This window comes from Anguilla anguilla, chromosome 3, assembly GCF_013347855.1.
Source record: "Anguilla anguilla isolate fAngAng1 chromosome 3, fAngAng1.pri, whole genome shotgun sequence".
NCBI classification, from domain to species: domain Eukaryota; kingdom Metazoa; phylum Chordata; class Actinopteri; order Anguilliformes; family Anguillidae; genus Anguilla; species Anguilla anguilla.
The window spans coordinates 5755975-5777677 of record NC_049203.1 but is presented as its reverse complement, the minus strand read 5'-3'; the positions used below and the strand labels follow the sequence as shown (position 1 = coordinate 5777677).

The 21703-nt window shown below is 40.0% G+C and overlaps 1 protein-coding gene across 8 annotated transcripts in view; it reads left to right on the top strand.

The window, feature by feature from the left end:
* LOC118223771 (immunoglobulin superfamily member 3-like) overlaps positions 1–21703 on the top strand; it is a 64912-nt gene that overhangs the window by 7626 nt on the left and 35583 nt on the right. Inside the window, exons 1-5 of one of the 8 annotated variants that reach the window (XM_035410750.1) lie at positions 2873–3102; positions 3243–3596; positions 18914–19267; positions 20031–20384; positions 20773–20880. The exons of 2 other annotated variants lie outside the window; for them this stretch is intronic. In XM_035410750.1, coding sequence (XP_035266641.1) covers positions 3060–3102; positions 3243–3596; positions 18914–19267; positions 20031–20384; positions 20773–20880 — 1213 coding nt within the window. In that variant the 5' untranslated portion in view covers positions 2873–3059. Of the gene's footprint in view, positions 1–2872; positions 3103–3242; positions 3597–3743; positions 4098–5706; positions 5815–6824; positions 6875–6990; positions 7562–14938; positions 15299–18913; positions 19268–20030; positions 20385–20772; positions 20881–21703 lie in introns of those variants that run through there. 5 more of the 8 variants (XM_035410744.1, XM_035410745.1, XM_035410743.1 and 2 more) reach the window with 5 other exon arrangements.

The following is a 21703-nucleotide window of genomic DNA, read 5'->3' as shown; positions in this document are numbered from 1 at the left end:
TATTACTGTAACCTACTACGAGTGCATTGGTGAGGGAGAAGGGTGTGTGTGTGTGTGTGTGTGTGTGCATGTGTGTGTGTGTGTTTGTGTTTGTGTGTGTGTGTGTGTGTGTGTGTGTGTGCGTGTGTGTGTGTGTGCGTGTGTGTGTGTGTGTGTGTGTGTGTGTGTTTTTCAGAAACTCACCACCAAAGTGAATTGTGTACTGCGTACAAGGGGGGGGCAGGGGGCAGGGCATTGTCAGTATTAATTATAGTCTGGTACTGTGTTTGATTCCTGTTTTTAACCTCTTTCCCTTTGAGAGCGCACTAGAGATCACGCTTTGACACCTGCTTGCTGGTCTGAGGGGGTGTTTTTTGCACAATGCTGGAGGCGCAGCTCTCTCTGTGGCTCAGTCTGACTCTCTGGCCACTGACTGAATACAAAACCTCTGTGCTCAGCCATTGTGGTTTCCTCTGCATGCACCCCTTTCATATGGTACCTGGTCCCTCCATCTCTGTCTCTCTCTCTTTCTTCCTTTCTCTCTCTCTCTCTGTCTCTCTCTCATGTTTGTCTCCTCTGGTACTTCAGAGGGGGCAGAACTATATTTGCTCTTATGAGATAATCAGTGATTCAGTTTTGTTTTGAGGAATAATTCATTCCTCAGCACTCTGATCAGAGGGCCTATCAGAAATCCATCTCAGACAGTTTGAAAGCTTTCTAATCATGGACTTTCTTTACCCATTTTTCTTCCACTGAGCTAGCGAGCCAATTTTAACAAGATGTGAGCTAATTTAAATAATATACTGTAGACTGGGTGCAACTTCTTGATTGCAAGACTGCAATTGAAAAGTGGGGCAGGGTCCAAAGGATCATTCTTGAGAGACAATGCAAATTTATTCCAAAGGTAAGGGTAAGTAAGTTGAATAAGCAGTCACACAAGTGGATGAACAAAGCCAACATTCCCCCCACTCCCCAAACAAACTTTAAAACCCAAGAGCAACCCTTCAGAAAATATATTCTCTGGGACTGCGAGCAAGGCCCTTTCATAAGGCCCTGTGATCAGGCAATGAGGAGCAGCTGGCCTAATTACAATGAGCCACACCTGCCCCCCTGCCTGTGAGAAGGGCCGGTGCTGTCCATGGTGCTGCAGCTCTCCCAGGTTGCTGGAATACCTGGGTGCTGGAGGGGCAGCACACCATCACCCTTCCTGGCACCACAACCTGCACAGCTAAGATTTTAAACTCACCCTATTTTATCGATCTGTTATCCTCCAAGGTAATTTGTGCTTTAAAACTACCAATTTCGCGAAAATGAACGGGATTGAATGGTGCCGGTCAGCCAAGAGGAACAGCGTTGCTGTAAACCATCTAACTACTAACTGAACGTAGTCAGCTTGCTTGAAGTACATGTTCTCCTGTTGATATAGCTAGTTTGGTTTTAGCCAGCTAGCTAGCGCATAAAAAGCAATTCGCCATGCTGCTGGTTTAACCCCATATGTTAACTCCTGAATACATAGCCTAATGATGTGCCCCAAATCTTGCAATTTCTTGCAAATGCTTTTATGCCAATACGATGTCACAAAAGTAACATATTACTTACTATTTAATATTCACTGTTACAGGCTTGAGACAACTGAGCAATCCCCTTCTTGCATGAATCTAGCTAGCAAAAATGAAAATAATTCCTGAATTGTTCAGTTGTGATAAATATGGTTTCCATCATTTATTTAAATGATGGTTCGAAACATAATTTCTGCACAAGTTAAACACATGAGGTCAGCTAACCATGTAGAGTACAGTAGCCTAATCACCCCCCCATATGGAAGTCGAGCTTTGTCGAACCCACATGAATTCCAGGTCACGACCAGGGCTGCGGACCCAGGTCAGGTAATGTGCGAGTTGACCCATTCACACCAACTGCAAATGTAGTTTTACTTGAGTCATTGCTTTGGTGAGAAAGGGGCATTAGGTAATGGTTGCTTGCTTTCAGACCTCACCTAGCTGCCCCCCCCCCCCTTACTGTGACAGTAAAGCTTAACAGACTCAGGACCAAGACAGCAGCCCAGCACAGCTTCCCCCCCTAACCACACCTCTCTGCCTCTACAACAGCTTTTTCCCCTTTTCCTTTTATTGTGAACATAAAATAGATTTTTTCCACCAGACCTTACCTCATCTTGCCTCATCCTGCACTACACTACAAACACAAATACACTCAGATATACACACAAGCACAAGCACACACACACACATATACACAAACACAAACAAATACACATGCAGTAAGCGTACATACACACACACAAACACACACACGTGCACACACCCGCAAAGACACATGGACAGACATGCAAACATAAATATGCAAACCCACATGAGCAAACACACAAACACACAGACACACTCATACATACTCATGCATGCAAACACATACACGTACACAAGCACAAACATGAATGCGCACGCATACACTGTAAATGATGGCTTATGAAGCACAGAAATGCTTGCGCTCTCGCATTCACACACACTCACACACACACACACACACACACACACACACAGTCATGCACACACACGCAGACACACACACACACATACACAAGCACAAATACATACATAACCGTACACCTACATGGTAAATGTTAGCTCGTGAAGCACAGAAATGCAACTCCAGCATTGCCGATGGATGTGGAGCTATAGGTTCAGTGAAAGACACACTTCTCCCTCCTCTGTGTGATTATTTTCATGTAAACTACGTAAAATGTAAAATTTGCCATTTTATGGAGAGTTCCACATGATTACAATACATAAATAACAACTGTATATACATAACACAATAATTGCAAGGGTTTTCTTGTGTTCCTCTGCAAGTGCTCATTTGCAGACGTTTGTCACCCTATAATTTCCTTCATTGAGCAGCCAATCAAATCTGTCTTTGACATGTGACCTCCTACGGTTCAGAGATTCACTGGAAATTATTACCTCAAGTCCTCCTTTTATCTGTACAGTTTGAGTTTTACAGCGCAGAGGACAAGCAGGGTCTCAGGCAGAGGAGAGTCTGTAGAGGAGAGTTCAGACACAGTGATGCCACCACTCTGTGCGATTCTTGTCCTTTTCAGCAAAGTCTGTAAGTGTATAACTGTTATTAACTTATAATCAGCCATAACTCTACTCAAGGATCGTATTTATACAGAAATTGATGGAATGTTTCTTTGTTTTTACTCCATTGTCAGTGATGCTGAAATATTTCTTTCTGTTGCATTTCAGATGGCCTATTTGGGAAGAATGTTGTCCAGCCTGAAGCGCTGGTGACAGCTCAGCTTGGAGAAACTGTGATGCTCCCGTGTTTTTTTCCTGTGCGAGATGTGCCCAATTTCAGCTGGTATAAGCAACCTCTTGGACAGAAGCCTCAGCTATTAGGAAGGATACGGAGCTATGAATCAGAAACTACATTTTACAATGAGTTTAAGAACAGTAAACGCTTCAGTGCTAAAGCAGAGAAGGGGAGCTTTAACCTGACTGTGTCACGAGTAGAGCCGTCTGACTCAGCCACATACTACTGCGCTATTACACCCTTCAAAGAGATCAACTTTGGAGATGGAACCACTTTAATGGTGATGGGTAAATATGAAACTTGTTTTCTTTTATCATAGCCTTATTTATTTATGAAGCAAAAATGACCGTGTTTATACAGAAATTGACTGAATGTTTCTTTATTTTTACTCCATTGTCAGTGATGCTGAAATATTGCTTTCTGTTGCATTTCAGATGGCCTATTTGGGAAGAATGTTGTCCAGCCTGAAGCGCTGGTGACAGCTCAGCTTGGAGAAACTGTGATGCTCCCGTGTTTTTTTCCTGTGCGAGATGTGCCCAATTTCAGCTGGTATAAGCAACCTCTTGGACAGAAGCCTCAGCTATTAGGAAGGATACGGAGCTATGAATCAGAAACTACATTTTACAATGAGTTTAAGAACAGTAAACGCTTCAGTGCTGAAGCAGCAAAGGGGAGCTTTAACCTGACTGTGTCACAAGTAGAGCCGTTGGATTCTGCAACATACTACTGTGCTCTTACAGTCATCAGAGAGCTCAGCTTTGGAAATGGAACCACTTTAATGGTGATGGGTAAATATGAAACTTGTTTTCTTTTTCCATAGCCTTATTTATTTATGAAACAAAAACAGTACAGAAACTCATCTTTGCATTGTTTTTGTCTCTGCCGAACATTTCTGAGTTTATACACAAGGAGCATTTCCAACACTGCCACAGCATTAGTTTGCGTCATAAAATTGTCATAAAATTGAAGCAGTCGACATTTTCTCCCAACTGGAAGGGTCTTCCATGCATCTCCCATGTTAAAATATACACTCGTTAAATCTTGTTTAATTATACATTCTAATGGAAGGCTGCAAAATTTACATGCAAGGGGCAATTAATTTAATTGACCTCGTCCTTATACCCTTAGAGAAATAAGTGTTGCGCTTAGAACAACATGCTGACATAGCAGAGATATAATAAAATAAAAACTTGAATAGGTATTTAGAGTAAAGAATGGCAGGCATGCTGGTCTGTTTGTACTGTACTGTAATGTAGGAAAACATATCATGCCACTAGAAGTTTATCTCACTTGCATGGATGCTCACATGATACAGTAAGCTACACATACACATTTTGAGTTAAATCATGGCCCTCTTCATATCTGTTTTGTGAGAGTAACTGATTATAATTGGTGGACTCATCTTAAGCTATTGGAATAACCTACAAATAATACCAAGTAATATTTATACAAAACTTACCCAGTACTCTACAATGGACAATTTTGTATTGCACTGAAATGAGAATTAAACTTTTACAGGGTCAGAGTCACACAACAGGACAGTAGTACTGCAGCAGCCCGAGTCAGTGCAGCCAGGAGACTCTGTGACTCTGCAGTGTACAGTACGCACTGAGACCTGTGCAGGAGAACACAGTGTGTACTGGTTCAGACAGGGCTCAGGAGAGTCCCCTCCAGGAATCATTTACACCCATGGAACCAGGAGTGATGAGTGCCAGAGGAGCTCTGGGGCTGTGTCTCCCACACAGAGCTGTGTCTACAACTTCCCCAAGAGGAACCTCAGCCCCTCTGATGCTGGGACTTACTACTGTGCTGTGGGCACCTGTGGGGAGATCCTGTTTGGGAACGTGACCAAGCTGGACTTTGAGGGTAGGCAAAAAATCACTGACATAGTCAGTGAAAGCACTATTTTAGTGCATTCAGATTTTTTAAAAGTTCAGTCTTTTTTTTCTTCTTCCAAGGCTAGGGCTAAATGAGTATCAAATAATTTCAACCAGTAGAACATACATACTTCATCTGACATTATTTGATGACTGTATAATATTCCCTCATTTATTTTTATGTTGCTAGATATCAGTTGTTTATCGTTGCTCATTGTGATTCTCTTTGTGATGCAGATTAGCTCTCTGGGCAGGTTATCACTGTCAGTGTCTTATTATGTTCTTATTAACCCTTTGAAGGTTTTTAAAAATGTTTTGTAGGTTGTTTGTGACTTTAAAAAAAAAAATTCTATAGTCAGTGTTCTAGAACTCCATTACTTTCAATGATCAGTAGTGATTGTTACATCAGCATTAAAATGTTCAGTTTAGGCACGATCTAATCACATATGATATTTGTGATCTCACAAGGTTAATATTGCTCATGAATGGCGCTATACTAAATTATGTTTTAAAATATCAGGGAATGGACATCTTCCTCTTTATTGCTTGGCGGGAGCTTTGACGTTGAGCGTGGTCCTAAATATTGTCCTCGCTCTGAACAGGAGAAAAAACTGTGAGAACTGCAAAGGTAAGAGACAAATTTATCGATGTGTGCTATAAGCCACAAGGTTGTTGTTGTTGTTTTTTTTTTTTTTACAATGTATTTACTATAGAATATTTGGTCAATCAAATCAGACTAGTATAAAACATACAGGATCATAAAACTCAATATCATAAAGGATGTCAAACTAAAAATGTGCACTGTGTTCAGTGTTTGTGTAAAATAATTGGTTTAGGGTTAGGGTTGAGGTTGGTAATGAATTTGTCATGTAAGGCCATTTCATAAATAGCATGCAGAAATGCGTACAGAAACTTCACCTTGCTTTACAGAACTGTCGCATACAGTCGGGGGGCAGTTTTGTAAAACTAGGTGAAGTTGCTCCATTGGTGCAGATGGCTGTCCCCCTCTAACTTTACTTATGTGCAATATATGCACACATACAGTATTACATGTAAAAGCAAGCCAGATCTCACTTGAATTTATCACACTTCAGCTTCTGATATTAACGCCTATATTATACATTGGTTTTATTTTTTTTTGTATTTGTGTTTGGTATCCAGCTGGCCCTAAAGTTATAGACACAACAACTGTGATGTGACAAACCCTTGATTATGAAAATAAAATAAGCTAACGGCAGTAAAAAGAGTCTAGAATAAATATAATTTTTCAAGTGATGTGAAATTGCCGTTAATGCCTATCCCTTTTCCCCATTGAAAGATATATGCATATATGCATAATATATATACTCCCTTTATATATATATATATATATATATATATATATATATATATATCTATATATATATATATATATATATATATATATATATATATATATTTATAATTACTATATTAAAAACACAACTACTACTACTGCTATGAATAATAATAATAATAATAATAATAAGAAGAAGAAGATGATGATGAAGAAATAGTTTTCTTATTTGATTATACATCCTTAAAAATCACTGCATATATTATTTGCGTAATTCATTTCAGACAACCTCCAGTGGTTAAAATCTTATTTTACTGAAACAGGGTCTGTATCAAACAACCAGATGTCCAGAGAAGACTTGTCAAGAAAACAGGTACAAATATCATGTTGTGAAGTACATTTTTAAAAACTAAAATAGACTATTTATGTGGTGAACATACTGTTAAATGGTAAGAATGGGGAATAATCATGTCTGTTGCATCCTTTTAGTGTCAAGAGGAGGCAATGAATTACGCTGCACTGAATTTCACTGCCAAGAAACCCAAAGTGAGGCGGAACAAGAGGGAAGTGGAGAAAGAAACAGTTTACTCAGACATAAGATTTAGAGACCGCGAGTGAAGCTTTCCATGAAGAATTCATCACATGAATAATCGCTGTTTATCAAACATTTCCTCACTAGCATTGGTGAACATTATACTATGGGGCTGTAAATGAGAGACTTATGGTCTTGTTTTTTTAGACTAAGAGCCCCTTTGAGCTGTGCTTGTCAATAGCTGTGCATGTGCTTAAATTAATCGGTTTTTCAAAATAAATGAAGTAAAATATGTAAAAATTGTTCACTGATGTGCCTGTGTTCTGATGTGAAAACATCAGTTAAATGTTGCTCAGTGTTGCTTAATCTTGCTCAGTCAGCTTAAGGCAGCCATGTAGTACAATGGTTAGGGAACGGAATGAGTAATCTGATTCTGAGGTGATGCACTGCCCTTACCCTTAAGAAAGGCCATTAACCCAAATGTCTTCAGTCTGTATTGAGCAGTATAAAATAAAACTGTGTGCACTTATAAAATTGTGTAAGTCACTCTGTGTAAAGGTGCCCTAACCCTGCTAAATGTTAAACAGAGATGGGAGAGTAAAACATTAGGACTTCAGAACAAGGCCAGACGTTGATGTGTCATCAATGATTCGCTGATTCAAAAAAATTGTAGTGTTTTGCAATGTAGACGTTTTGTTGTTCAGAAGAAGTCAGGGATGAAGGTAAGTTGCTGATCATTTATTTCGAGGTTCACAGGCATTGTTTCAGCTGGGGAAAATTTCCAACTATTTCCCCAACAGTTTATGAAAGGTCAAATTCTGTCCCTACCACTTTTCATAAGACACAATAGTCATCACATACAGTGGTGTGCAATAGTTTGGCCACTGCTGGTCAAATTGCATGTCTTGATGATTTGATTAATGAAAAGAAACACCGTTCTGTCTATCCCATCCCTATCCCAGCTGAGAATGGGTTGCCCCTCTATCGCCCTATTCCTCCTGAGACTTCTTTCCGTGGGGAAGTTTTTTTTTTGCCTCCATTGCTCCTTGGTGGTCCAGGCCTAGTTTTGCCAAATTTTTATTTCTGGTTCCGATGTAAGCATTTTTATGTCACTGTCTCCCACCACAAATAAAACTGAATTGAATTGAATTGACTTGAGAAGATTAACTTAAGGCCTGATCAGTCACCCAATTTTTGAGACCTTTTCAAAAAAGTATTTCTGGATCAAATGGAAGGGTATCCAAACGTTTACGCATGTCACATTTACTGTTTTACGTCTTTCAATTTATTAAATTTACCAAGAACAAATGGTTATTAAAATCAAGAGAAATATGTCATGCACCCTGCAGAGGCTGTGTTAACTTACTTTCACTTAGCGATCCATGCTTCTGCATGTTTTAGAACAGCTGGACATGCTTTCTGAAGGCTAGGCCTCTTGCTAGCAGAGCCCTTCCTGTACCTTGAGAAACAAAAGCACTTCCTGTATGCACAGCGGCAGCTTTCTTGTGTTCTCAGTTACTGATGCTGTCCTGCACATTTTAGAACAACTGGGCACATGTTCAGACACAATGACTCAGTGGCAGATTCCTTCCTGTGTACAGGGACAGACCATGAACAGACTCCACATGTTCATGCACTTCCTGCTGAGATGCCTGTCAGGTGTTCACAGGGGCCGATAATCTAGAGAACAAGGAGAGAATAATGCCCTTACCCAGGCTGGACATACTACTATAACAAGAGTAATTATATATACATGTGAGTGGTGTTTTATTCAATGTGTTGATTAAGATCGCAAACATTGGAATTGCTTATTGTCATTGAAAGCTTTTGCACACAGCTCTCATTTTCATTACCAGCGAAATGTGTTTGTTTGTTTCAAACTGCTCTATTGTGGTGACAGGGGAGGTTCACTCACATTTTTCACTCACAGCCTTTTATATTTAGCTCTACACACACCAGAGCTGCACAGGAAGACTGACCTGCTGCACAGAGCTGTGTTCACACCTCCCCCTCTAAGCGCTGAAACCACACTGACGCTCCGATCAAATTCACCCGCCTCACACCACCTTTCCATTACAACAGACCAGACAAGAGAGGCCTAGAAGTGCACTTATATTTAAAAAAAAAAATACTAATAATCTGTCTCCGAGTTTCCAAATACAGCACACAAATTGGAGGGACAAAAGGTCTGTATTGCTCCCTGTTGTTAAAGAGGCCTTTTCACTTTTCTGTCCTATATTCATCATCATTTGCATGTTTTATGATGTTGCTTTTTATGTTGGCCTTACACTAGGAGACTTCTAGACAACTAAAGTCTGACACACACTCACATTGGCTGTTGGCAGTGTAGGATCATAAAGTGCACCGGTGACCATAACAAACCTTCTTAGCCAAGAATTAAAAAAAAACTTACGATAATATTAAACACGGTTGATGTTATCGGAATGCTCAAGACGAGAAAGAGACTGTCACACACTCTGTTGGAGGCGTCTTAATGCAGTCTCATACTAAATATGAGTCACGACTGGAGCGTGCCCCGACTGGGGTGAGACTGGCACGATTTGCATGTAAAAAAATGCATGTAGTTCAGAGTTTTAACAGTAGGGTGCAGCACAGCATAGTCATGCATCATTATATATATATATATACATACATATATATATATGATGTTATGACCTCCATATTATGCTGATGGAAAATTCTGATATTAACATCTGAAAGTTTTAGGGTTCAAACCATGTTCATCTGATTGTGCTGATTTGGATGTATATAAACATTTTGTGCACACATTTTTTCATAAACCAGGTGCATAAAATGGCCAGTAAAGTGCAACAATAGGATTAAAATATATGTGACATTCAATAAGTGACAAAAAAAGAAAGATATTACTGAAGTGATGTGATGAAGTTTTTCTGCACAAACATCATCAGATGCATTGAAAGACAGAGCATCTCAATCATTTCCCTCCTTTTCCCGCCCTGATGATGCATTCCATGGTCATGTGACCAGTCGTAGTGTCAGGGGTCTTAAGAAAGTTCTTGACTCATTCAGGCCCTGCAGTCTGCATAATGAATGTGTGTGCTGAGTAAGGTGAGGAGTGGAATGGATTCATATAAAACAATCTTTGAATCATGGGGCGTTTTATTACTGTAACCGACTACGAGTGCATTGGTGAGGGAGAAGGGTGTGTGTGTGTGTGTGTGTGTGTGTGCGTGTGTGTGTGCGTTTGTGTTTGTGTGTGTGTGTTTGTGTTTCTCAGAAACTCACCACCAAAGAGAATTGTGCACTGCGTACTGGGGGGCAGAGGGCAGGGCATTGTCAGTATTAATTATAGTCTGGTAATGTTTTTGTTTCCTGTTGATAACCTCTTTCCCTTTGAGAGCACGCTAGATATCACGCTTTGACACCTGCTTGCTGGTCTGTGGGGGTTCTGACTCTCTGGCCATTGACTCAAAACAAAACCCCTGTGCTCTGCCTTTGTGGTTTCCACTGCATGCACCTATTTAATACGTTACCTGGCACCTCCCCCCCCCCTCCCCGCCCCCTCCGCTCTCCCCTCCCACCTCCCCCCTAAAGTCAAAAATATACATTGCCTTTCATTAGCCCACAAACTGAGAAACAACTGAAAATACTTAAAAAATTAAATATTGAATGAGTAAACTGGAACCAACATTCATGCAGAGCCAAAAAGTCAAAAGTCCACTACAATCAAACCCTCAAACGCAACCTTTCACAAAAAAAGAATCCTTCCACCTGTGAGCAAGGCCCGTTTATAAGGCCCAATGATTAGGCAATTGGGAGCAGCTGGCCTAATTACAATGAGCCACACCTGCCCCCCTGCCTGTGAGAAGGGCCGGTGCTGTCCATGGACCTGCAGCTCTCCCAGGTTGCTGGAATACCTGGGTGCTGGAGGGACAGCACACCATCACACTTCCTGGCACCACAACCTAAACTAAGCTTACCACTGCTAAGATTTTTAAATAAATGTGCTGATTGCAATTTTGCAAGAAAATTAAAGGAACCAGATTAACTCCTCCACTCCTCTCGGTTGTAACTGTCCCGTTCCACAGCGGGGGGGAATTCAGCACCATGAACAGCGCTGGCAGGACCAGGAGACACTTCAGTACCCTGCTCTCCATGCAAACCTGGACAGCTACAGGACACAATGAGTGAAAACAATGAATTAGTGAAAAAAAAAAAATGGCACAGTTGCAGGAGCAGTATCACCTTCAAACCTCATGAGTTCAAAACACAATCCAATCAATAAGAGCTTGGGCCTCATTTATCAAAATGAACCAAATTAATTTGATTCTAAATAGATCAAAAAATTGATTTCCGCAAACAATTTGAGATTCCTCTGTCAATTTATCTTTTTAGCATACAAACTACAGAAACACTATTACCTGGAAGCCAGAGGAACAGTTGAACCCCATTTAAATAGCTGACTGGCTTCCTGTGAAAGGCACAGTTCATGGTTTCAGTACTCACTACCCTCTCAGTTTGCCTCCCCCTCACAGACAGTGACCCTGGTATGGCTTCCACCCCTCACCACAACTCTCTGTGAATGCTTCTGCCACAGCTTCTCCCCTTTTTCATTTTGTATTTAAAGAGAAATATGGCTGTTTTTTCCACCAAACTACCTCTTGTTTGTGTCATGTCTTCGTAGTCCTACACTACACTGCACATATAAACACACACACGAACACACATAAATACACACGCACACACATGCACACAACCACACATGCACAAATACACACACAACCTCACAGACATACACACACAACCACACACACAACACACTCAAACACACATACACCTCCATGCATGCACACACACACACACACACACACACACATGCACCCACACACGTATACACCCATGCTCACACACACACACACATGCACCCACACACATATACACCCATGCTCACACACACACATACATACACAGACACACACACACAAACACCCACGCATAAATGCAAATATGCACACACACACATACACACACATATTAAATTGTAGTATGAATCGAGGTGCCGTTTCCAATGTGAAGTTATTCTCATAGTAAACTATTTCAAACTTTATAAAGACTTCCACATTACATTACATTACATTACAGGCATTTAGCAGACGCTCTTATCCAGAGCGACTTACACAACTTTTACATAGCATTTTACATACTATCCATTTATACAGCTGGATATATACTGAAGCAATTTCGGTTAAGTACCTTGCTCAAGGGTACAACGGAAGTGTCCTACCCGGGAATCGAACCTGCGACCTTTCGGTTACAAGCCCAATTCCTTACCCACTGTGCTACACTCCGACACATGATTGCACTGTAAATAATAACTGGATTATTATTATAATTTGACCTTTATTAAGCAGGATGGTCAGTTCAGAACAAATTCTCATGTGCAATGACGACCTGAAAAGGTCATTGTGGTGTGGGGATGGCTGGTTTAAGCAGCCACACCTGCCCTGGGTCAAGCTAATTAGACCTGGCCAATTGGATAATTGGTTAAGAATTAGATAATTGGCCAGGCTAATTGGGCCCAGGAACAGGAGTGGCTGCACCTGTGCGTAGTGAGGTAATCACTGCGCACAGGTTAAATCTGCCATCCCCACTCACACGGGGAGCTTCGGTCATGACTGGGTTACATCTGCTCACTTTGGCTGTTACCATCTTGCCAAACCCTCATGAAATAAATCTGGACTGTTTGAACATCTTCTCCCTGTGTCTCTGTGCTGGAGGGCCCCAAGGAAAGCCACTTCGGTGGCCTGTGGCAGGCGTGTTTGTCACAGTCATCACACATGAAAGAAAAATGGAAATAATGACAACGATCTTCTTTTGTTGCACTGAGGGTGTTTATTAGAGGATGCTTGTGCAGCTCTTGTGCACCCAAATCATTAAACAGCCAATCAAATCTGCCCCTGACATGTGCCCTCCTACTGTTCAGTGAATGACAAGAAATTATTACAAGTCCTCCTCTTATCTGTACAGTTTGAGTTTTACAGTGCAGAGGACAAACAGGGTCTCAGGCAGAGGATAGTCTCCAGAAGAGGAGAGTTCAGATACAGTGATGCCACCACTCTGTGCTGTTCTTCTGCTTTTCAGCAAAGTCTGTAAGTGTATAACTGTTATTAAATTATAATCCACCAAATCTAACTCTACTCAAGGACCATATTTATACAGAAATTGATGGAATGTTTCTTTGTTTTTACTCCATTGTCAGTGATGCTGAAATAATGCTTTCTGTTGCATTTCAGATGGCCTGTTCGGGGAGAATGTTGTGCAGCCTGATGGTCTGGTGACAGCTCAGCTTGGAGAAACTGTGATGCTCCGGTGTTTTTTTCCTGTGCCAGCTGTGCCCAGTTTCATCTGGTTTAAGCAGCCTCTTGGACAGAAGCCTCAGCTATTAGGAAGGATACGGAGCTATGAATCAGATCCCACATTTTCCAATGAGTTTAAAAACAGCACACGCTTCAGTGCTAAAGCAGCAAAGGGGAGCTTGAACCTGACTGTGTCACGAGTAGAGCCGTCGGATTCAGCCACATACTACTGCGCTGTTTTGGTCAACAGAGAGATCAGCTTTGGAAATGGAACCACTTTAATGGTGACGGGTAAATATGAAACTTTTTTTCTTTTACCATAGCCTTATTTATTTATGAAACAAAAACATGCAAGAAGAAATATTTTTGTACAGAAACTCATCTTTGCATTGTTTTTGTCTCTGCCGAACAGTTCTGAGTTTATACACGAGGAGCATTTCCAACACTGCCACAGCATTAGTTTGGGTCATAAAATTGTCATAAAATTGAAGCAATCGACATTTTCACCCAACTGGAAGGGCCTTCCATGCATCTCCCATGTTAAAGAATATACACTCGTTAAATCTTGTTTAATTATACATTCTAATGGAAGGCTGCAAAATTTACATGCAAGAGGCAATTAATTTAATTGACCTCGTCCTCATACCCTTAGAGAAATAAGTGTTGCGCTTAGAATAACATGCTAACATAGAGATATAATAAAATAAAAAATAAAAACTTGAATAGGTATTTAGAGTAAAGAATGGCAGACATGCTGGTCTGTTTTTCCTTATGATGTACTGTAATGTAGGAAAACATAACACGCCACTGTAAGTTTATCTCACTTGCATGGATGCTCACATGATACAGTAAGCTACACATACACATTTTGAGTTAAATCATGCCCCTCTTCATATCTGTTTTGTGAGAGTAACTGATTATAATTGGTGGACTCATCTTAAGCTATTGGTATAACCTACAAATAATACCAAGTAATATTTATACAAAACTTATCCAGTACTCTACAATGGACAATTTTGTATTGCACTGAAATGAGAATGAAACTTTTACAGGGTCAGAGTCACACAGCAGGACAATAGTACTGCAGCAGCCCAAGTCTGAGTCAGTGCAGCCAGGAGACTCTGTGACTCTGCAGTGTACAGTACACACTGAGACCTGTGCAGGAGAACACAGTGTGTACTGGATCAGACAGGGCTCAGGAGAGTCCCCTCCAGGATTCATTTACACCCATGGAAACAGGAGTGATGAGTGCCAGAGGAGCTCTGGGGCTGTGTCTCCCACACAGAGCTGTGTCTACAGCTTCCCCAAGAGGAACCTCAGCCCCTCTGATGCTGGGACTTACTACTGTGCTGTGGCCACCTGTGGGGAGATCCTGTTTGGGAACGGGACCAAGCTGGACTTTCAGGGTAAGCTCATTTAAATGTATGTACAATTTAATAGTACAGTTAGTATTGATTCACATTTGTTATTTAATTAATAAGGAAAATATTTAGATTTTAATATAATTTTGATTGTAGCAACATCTCAACTTCATTCACAAAATCCTAAACAAATGTTTATATTTCAGGAGGTGAATTATCCACGCTTGTCTGGCTCTCGATCATACGGACTGGAGTTCTCTGTTGCATCTTGCCCATATTTGTCCTCATCTATTGCAACAAGGCATGAATAATAATGCTAATATGGGATTCATATCATTAAATCAGTCTGTGTGTCATGTTCATGTTAATATCTCCTTCTGGGTATTCTTTTTCTCCTTTCTCTTGTTATTCAGATTTTTTTTTTCCAGAGAACAATACCTGTTCACATATTCACCAGGTGTATTAATCCTAATGTGCTGTTCTGATAATGTTGGCAGAACAGCATGAGACAGCTGATGTTACTCAAACAATGTAATGCAATTAAACTTAATTCCAGTCATTTGAAATGCATGGTTATGATTATGTTCCTGATCCAGTACTCTGAAGTACTGAACCTTTTGAACACAGTCAGTTACAGCAGAAAGGATTTTGTCAACTTTAGTCAGAACCTGTAAACAAAAGCGACATATCTTTCAGTCTACGGTAGCTGCTGGCTCTTCGTGAAGATATCTTATTTTGGGCTGTTTGAGGAATCAAATGCATTCTTAGATTAAACATGTAATTTGGAAAAAAAAACTGCTATTCCAACATCTAAACAGAATTATTGCACATCACACACATAATATAATGACTCAATGATACAAATGAAAATATATTTCAATACAGAAAGTTAATGAACAGAACTTTGGTACTGAGAGCTAATGGTTTGCAAGCAGTAGCTTCAAACATACAGTTGAGACACAGTAACGATATCTTAAGACTGTTATCGCATTTCCTGTTTGTACAACAGAAATGTATCGTAGTGTGGTGCAGCCAATATTTTTGGTATTGGAAAAAACTTGTACTGATCAGTAACAGCAAAAGCTCATGCTTAACCTCCTATCACATATTCATGCAGAGTTTGTCTTATTGATGGTTATTCATTTCCACTAAGGGCTAATGCTACATATATAGCAGGCTGCGCCTTTAAAATAGGCCTGACGAGGGCCTGGCTACCATTCAGTCTGAGGTCTGTCTGTTCTGCCCAGTATTGTGACCAGGTGGCATAGATACATTTGTGCCAAACAGAGAAATCTGTCAGTTTCACACTATTTTAGGATTTTATTATTAGTTTTTAAATGTGCAACTTTTTTTATATGCATCACATTGTACATGGAAAGGTCCCAGCGTTAAATGTCTAATCAGTATTCAACTTTCATTTTGTCGAAGCTCAACTCAAAGTTAGGAGATGCTGTAAAATTTGGAACGTTTGCTTGGAGCTAATTTAAGCTGCTTTAGCTTCATAGTGCTCATTAAGCTCGGAAGATTTTTAATTTTGCACTGAACATGCAGGCTTTACAGTGGCAAGTTTAATGCGTACAAGAAAAAAAAAAAACAACAAGCCTATTGTGATTGTGACACACTTTTCTCTTTGGCTCATGTGGGTCTATAGCATGTTTGAAAGTGGACTGCCTTGCAAACAGGCCAGGGCTGTGTCCAGTTCTAAAGAGCTCCAAGAAACTTCTAGAGAGAGTAGGAACCTGTGTCAGGGAGTAATGTAGCCCCACCCCTCCCACTCTTACATAGATACACAAATATCAAGATTACTTTTCTAGTCAGGATTATTTTCCACAGTGCTACCATCATCATCATCATCCTCATCATCATCATCATCATCATCGTTGTCGTCATCGTCATTGTTCACATCACCACCACCTCATCCTCATCATCATCATTATCATAATCCTCATACTTTTTTCACCTTATTCCATACAATTTGACAAAATGATTTAATTCTAATAATGCGATGAGTGTTTAATTATTCTGTGATAATAAGGTATTCTCCCCGGCGGTGGTACTTCCGGCTTGGTCAGACGTTCCTATGAACACAGCTGGCAGTGTTCGCGGGTGGGAAACCGGTGAGGGTATGAGTCCTGATCGTTACATTAGTGACTCCTACTGGTTGGTCGGGGCACCTGTTCAGCAGGGAGGGGATCTGGGGTCGATAGCGTGAACCTCCTCACGGGTTACACTCTCCCAGTGAAACTCCTCGCTGTCAGGTGAAAAAGAGGACACGTATCGGAGGAGGCATGTGGTAGTCTACACCCTCCCCAGACCAACAGAAGGATAGCGCATCGACCAGGACCGTGATACACACGGGGAATTGGTATACCGACTAAATTGGGGAGAAAATGGGAGAAAAATGGCAACAAAAAAAAAACATTCTCTAATGAGAGTTTGAACAGCATTCATCAAGCGTGAAGTTAATGGCCTGCGAGTGAATTAGTGTCAATCACTTCCTAAATTTGGAGCCCTGCTCCACACAAGGTCATGATTTCATTTACATACAACATACAACAACGAAGACAATGGCCCAATTTAGATTTCTTATTCCACTTCCTGACTGTTCAGCCACTGATTCAAGCTTCTGCTTTAGATCATTCCCTTTTGATATTTTGCCTTGTCTTTGAAGTTCAATAGTTCAGTTCAGTTGAGTCATATGAAATTAGCAGCTACATCTTGCTTGTTTAAAACAAGGCTTTATGACTTATGAGCTGATTCCTTGTATGTTTGACTTTTAGTTGGCTTGAATTTTAATTTCCTTTTGAAGTACTCACACACACACACATACACATACACACATCAACACATAAACATACAACACAACATGGACACAAACACAAACACACAAAAGTAAAAACTACACACAAACACACACACACACACACACACACACATGCACACATACACACAGAAGCTATACAGGTGTATACATATGTCTGATAGAGGCGCGACATAGCTCAGGAGGTAAGACCTATTGTCTGGCGGTCGGAGGGTTGTCGGTTCAAACCCCGCCCTGGGCATGTCGAAGTGTCCTTGAGCAAGATACCTAACCCCTAACCCCTAACTGCTCTGGCGAATGAAAGGCATCAATTGTAAAGCGCTATATAAATGCAGTCCATTTACCATCAGTGATTAAATGAGCCAATCAGGGACACCCAGATGTTGAACTATTGGTTTGGTGGAAAACACACTTCTCCCTCCTCTAATCAAATCAAATAAAAATGTGCAGCACACAGATGGCAGTGCCCTCTTTTGGTTAAAATGCTGAACCGACATCCACACTCATCATCCTTTTCATTATATTAAAGTTGATATTGTGTATTTACAATAAGAAGAGGTCAAAGGTCAAGGAGACAAACATCAAGGTTACACTGCATGAGCGCATCCCCGCCCCCTGATGTTCTGTGCTAAGGCTGGTACAAAATGGAGTCAGAGGAATGTCCCAGCAGGGGTCACATGTCAGAAGGTATAGTTCCCAATGTGTGACTATTCTCAATGTAAAACTTTCTGAAGAGCTCCACATGATTGCAATACGTAAATAATAGTAATAATAGTAACAATAATAATAATAATAATAATAATAATAATAACTATTATTATTATTAGACCTTTATCAACCAGAATGGTCTGTTGAGAACAACTTGTCATTTACAGTGACAACCAGACAAGGTCATAATACATAAAATAAAAATGGAAATAATGACAAGGGTTTTCTTTGTTGCACTGAGGGTGTTCATTTACAGATCTTCGTCACCCAATAATTTGCCATATTGAATCAAATTGAGCCAATCAAATCTGCCTCTGACATGTGTCCTCCTACGGTTCAGTAAACCACTGGAAACTATTACCTCAAGTCTTCCTCTTATCTGTACAGTTCGAGTTTTACAGTGCAGAGGACAAGCAGGGTCTCAGGCAGAGGAGACTCTCCAGAAGAGGAGTGTTCAGATACAGTGATGCCACCACTCTGTGCTGTTCTTGTGCTTTTCAGCAAAGTCTGTAAGTGTATAACTGTTATCAACTTATAATCAGCCAAATGAACTCTACTCAAGGGCTGTATTTATACAGAAATTGATGGAATGTTTCTTTGTTTTTACTTCATTGTCAGTGATGCTGAAATATTTCTTTCTGTTGCATTTCAGATGGCCTATTTGGGGAGAATGTTATGCAGCCTGAAGCGCTGGTGACAGCTCAGCTTGGAGAAACTGTGATGCTCCCGTGTTTTTTTCCTGTGCGAGCTGTGCCCAATTTCAGCTGGTATAAGCAGCCTCTTGGACAGAAGCCTCAGCTATTAGCAAGGGTACGGAACTATAAATCAGGTCCTACATTTTACAATGAGTTTAAAAAGAGTAAACGCTTCAGTGCTAAAGCAGCAAAGGGGAGCTTAAACCTGACTGTGTCACGAGTAGAGCCGTCGGATTCAGCCACATACTACTGCGCTATTACACCCTACAAAGAGATCAGCTTTGGAGATGGAACCACTTTAATGGTGACAGGTAAATATGAAACTTTTTTTCTTTTACCATAGCCTTATTTATTTATGAAGCAAAAACACGCAAGAAGAAATATTTTTGTACAGAAACTCATCTTTGCATTGTATTTGTCTCTGCCGAACAGTTCTGAGTTTATACACGAGGAGCATTTCCAACACTGCCACAGCATTAGTTTGGGTCATAAAATTGTCATAAAATTGAAGCAGTCGACATTTTCACCCAACTGGAAGGGCCTTCCATGTATCTCCCATGTTAAAGAATATACACTCGTTAAATCTTGTTTAATTATACATTCTAATGGAAGGCTGCAAAATTTACATGCAAGAGGCAATTAATTTAATTGACCTCGTCCTTATACCCTTAGAGAAATAAGTGTTAAGTGCTTAGAATAACATGCTAACATAGAGATATAATAAAATAAAAAATAAAAACTTGAATAGGTATTTAGAGTAAAGAATGGCAGACATGCTGGTCTGTTTTTCCTTATGATGTACTGTAATGTAGGAAAAAATAACACGCCACTGTAAGTTTATCTCACTTGCATGGATGCTCACATGATACAGTAAGCTACACATACACATTTTGAGTTAAATCATGCCCCTCTTCATATCTGTTTTGTGAGAGTAACTGATTATAATTGGTGGGCTCATCTTAAGCTATTGGTATAACCTACAAATAATACCAAGTAATATTTATACAAAACTTATCCAGTACTCTACAATGGACAATTTTGTATTGCACTGAAATGAGAATTAAACTTTTACAGGGTCAGAGTCACACAGCAGGACAGTAGTACTGCAGCAGCTCAAGTCTGAGTCATTGCAGCCAGGAGACTCTGTGACTCTGCAGTGTACAATACACACTGAGACCTGTGCAGGAGAACACAGTGTGTACTGGTTCAGACAGGGCTCAGGAGAGTCCCCTCCAGGAATAATTTCCACCCATGGAACCAGGAGTAATGAGTGCCAGAGGAGCTCTGGGGCTGTGTCTCCCACACAGAGCTGTGTCTACAACTTCCCCAAGAGGAACCTCAGCCCCTCTGATGCTGGGACTTACTACTGTGCTGTGGCCACCTGTGGGGAGATCCTGTTTGGGAACGGGACCAAGCTGCACTTTGAGGGTAAGCAAAAAATCACTGACATAGTCAGTGAAAGCACTATTTTAGTGCATTTAGATTTTTTAAAAGTTCAGTCTTTTTTTTATCTTCCGAGGCTACGGCTAAATGAGTATCAAATAATTTCAACCAGTAGAACATACATACTTCATCTGACATTATTTGATGACTGTATAATATTCCCTAATTTATTTTTATGTTGATAGATATCAGTTGTTTATTGTTGCTCTTTGTGATTCTCTTTATGATGCAGATTAGCTCTCTGGGCAGGTTATCACTGTCAGTGTTCAGTTTAGTCACAATCTAATCACATATGATATTTGTGATCTCACATCTCACAAGGTTAATATTGCTCATGAATGGCGTTATACTAAATTATGTTTTAAAATATCAGGGAATGGACATCTTCCTCTTTATTGCTTGGCGGGAGCTTTGATGTTGAGCATGGTCCTAAATATTGTCCTCGCTCTGAACAGGAGAAAAAACTGTGAGAACTGCAAAGGTAAGAGAAAAATTTATCAATGTGTGCTATAAGTCACAAGGTTGTTGTTTACTATAGAATATTTGGTCAATCAAATCAGACTAGTATAAAACATACAGGATCATAAAACTCAATATCATAAAGGATGTCAAACTAAAAATGTGCACTGTTTTTAGTGTTTGTGTAAAATAATTCGTTTAGGGTTAGGGTTAAGGTTGGCAATGAATTTGTCATGTAAGGCCATTTCATAAATAGCATGCAGAAATGCGTACAGAAATGTCACCTTGCTTTACAGAACTGTTGCATACAGTCGGGGGGCAGTTCTGTAAAACAAGGTGAAGTTGCTCCATTGGTGCAGATGGCTGTCCCCCACTACCTTTACTTATGTGCAACATATGCACACATACAGTATTACATGTAAAAACAAGCCAGATCTCACTTGAATTTATTACACTTCAGCTTCTGATATTGACGCCTATATTATACATTGGTGTTATTTTATTTTTGTATTTGTGTTTGGTATCCAGCTGGCCCTAAAATTATAGACACAACAGCTGTGATGTGACAAACCCTTGATTATGAAAATAAAATAGCTCTTAAGCTAATGGCAGTAAAAAGAGTCTAGAATAAATATAATTTTCTGGCCTCCAAACAAATTGAAGTATTTTTCAAGTGATGTGAAATTGCCGTTAAAGCCTATCACTTTTCCCCATTGATTTTGCCGATGGCAGTACATCGGCATAATATATATACTCCCTTTATATATATATATATATATATATATATATATATATATATATATATATATATATATATATATATATATAATTACTATATTAAAAAC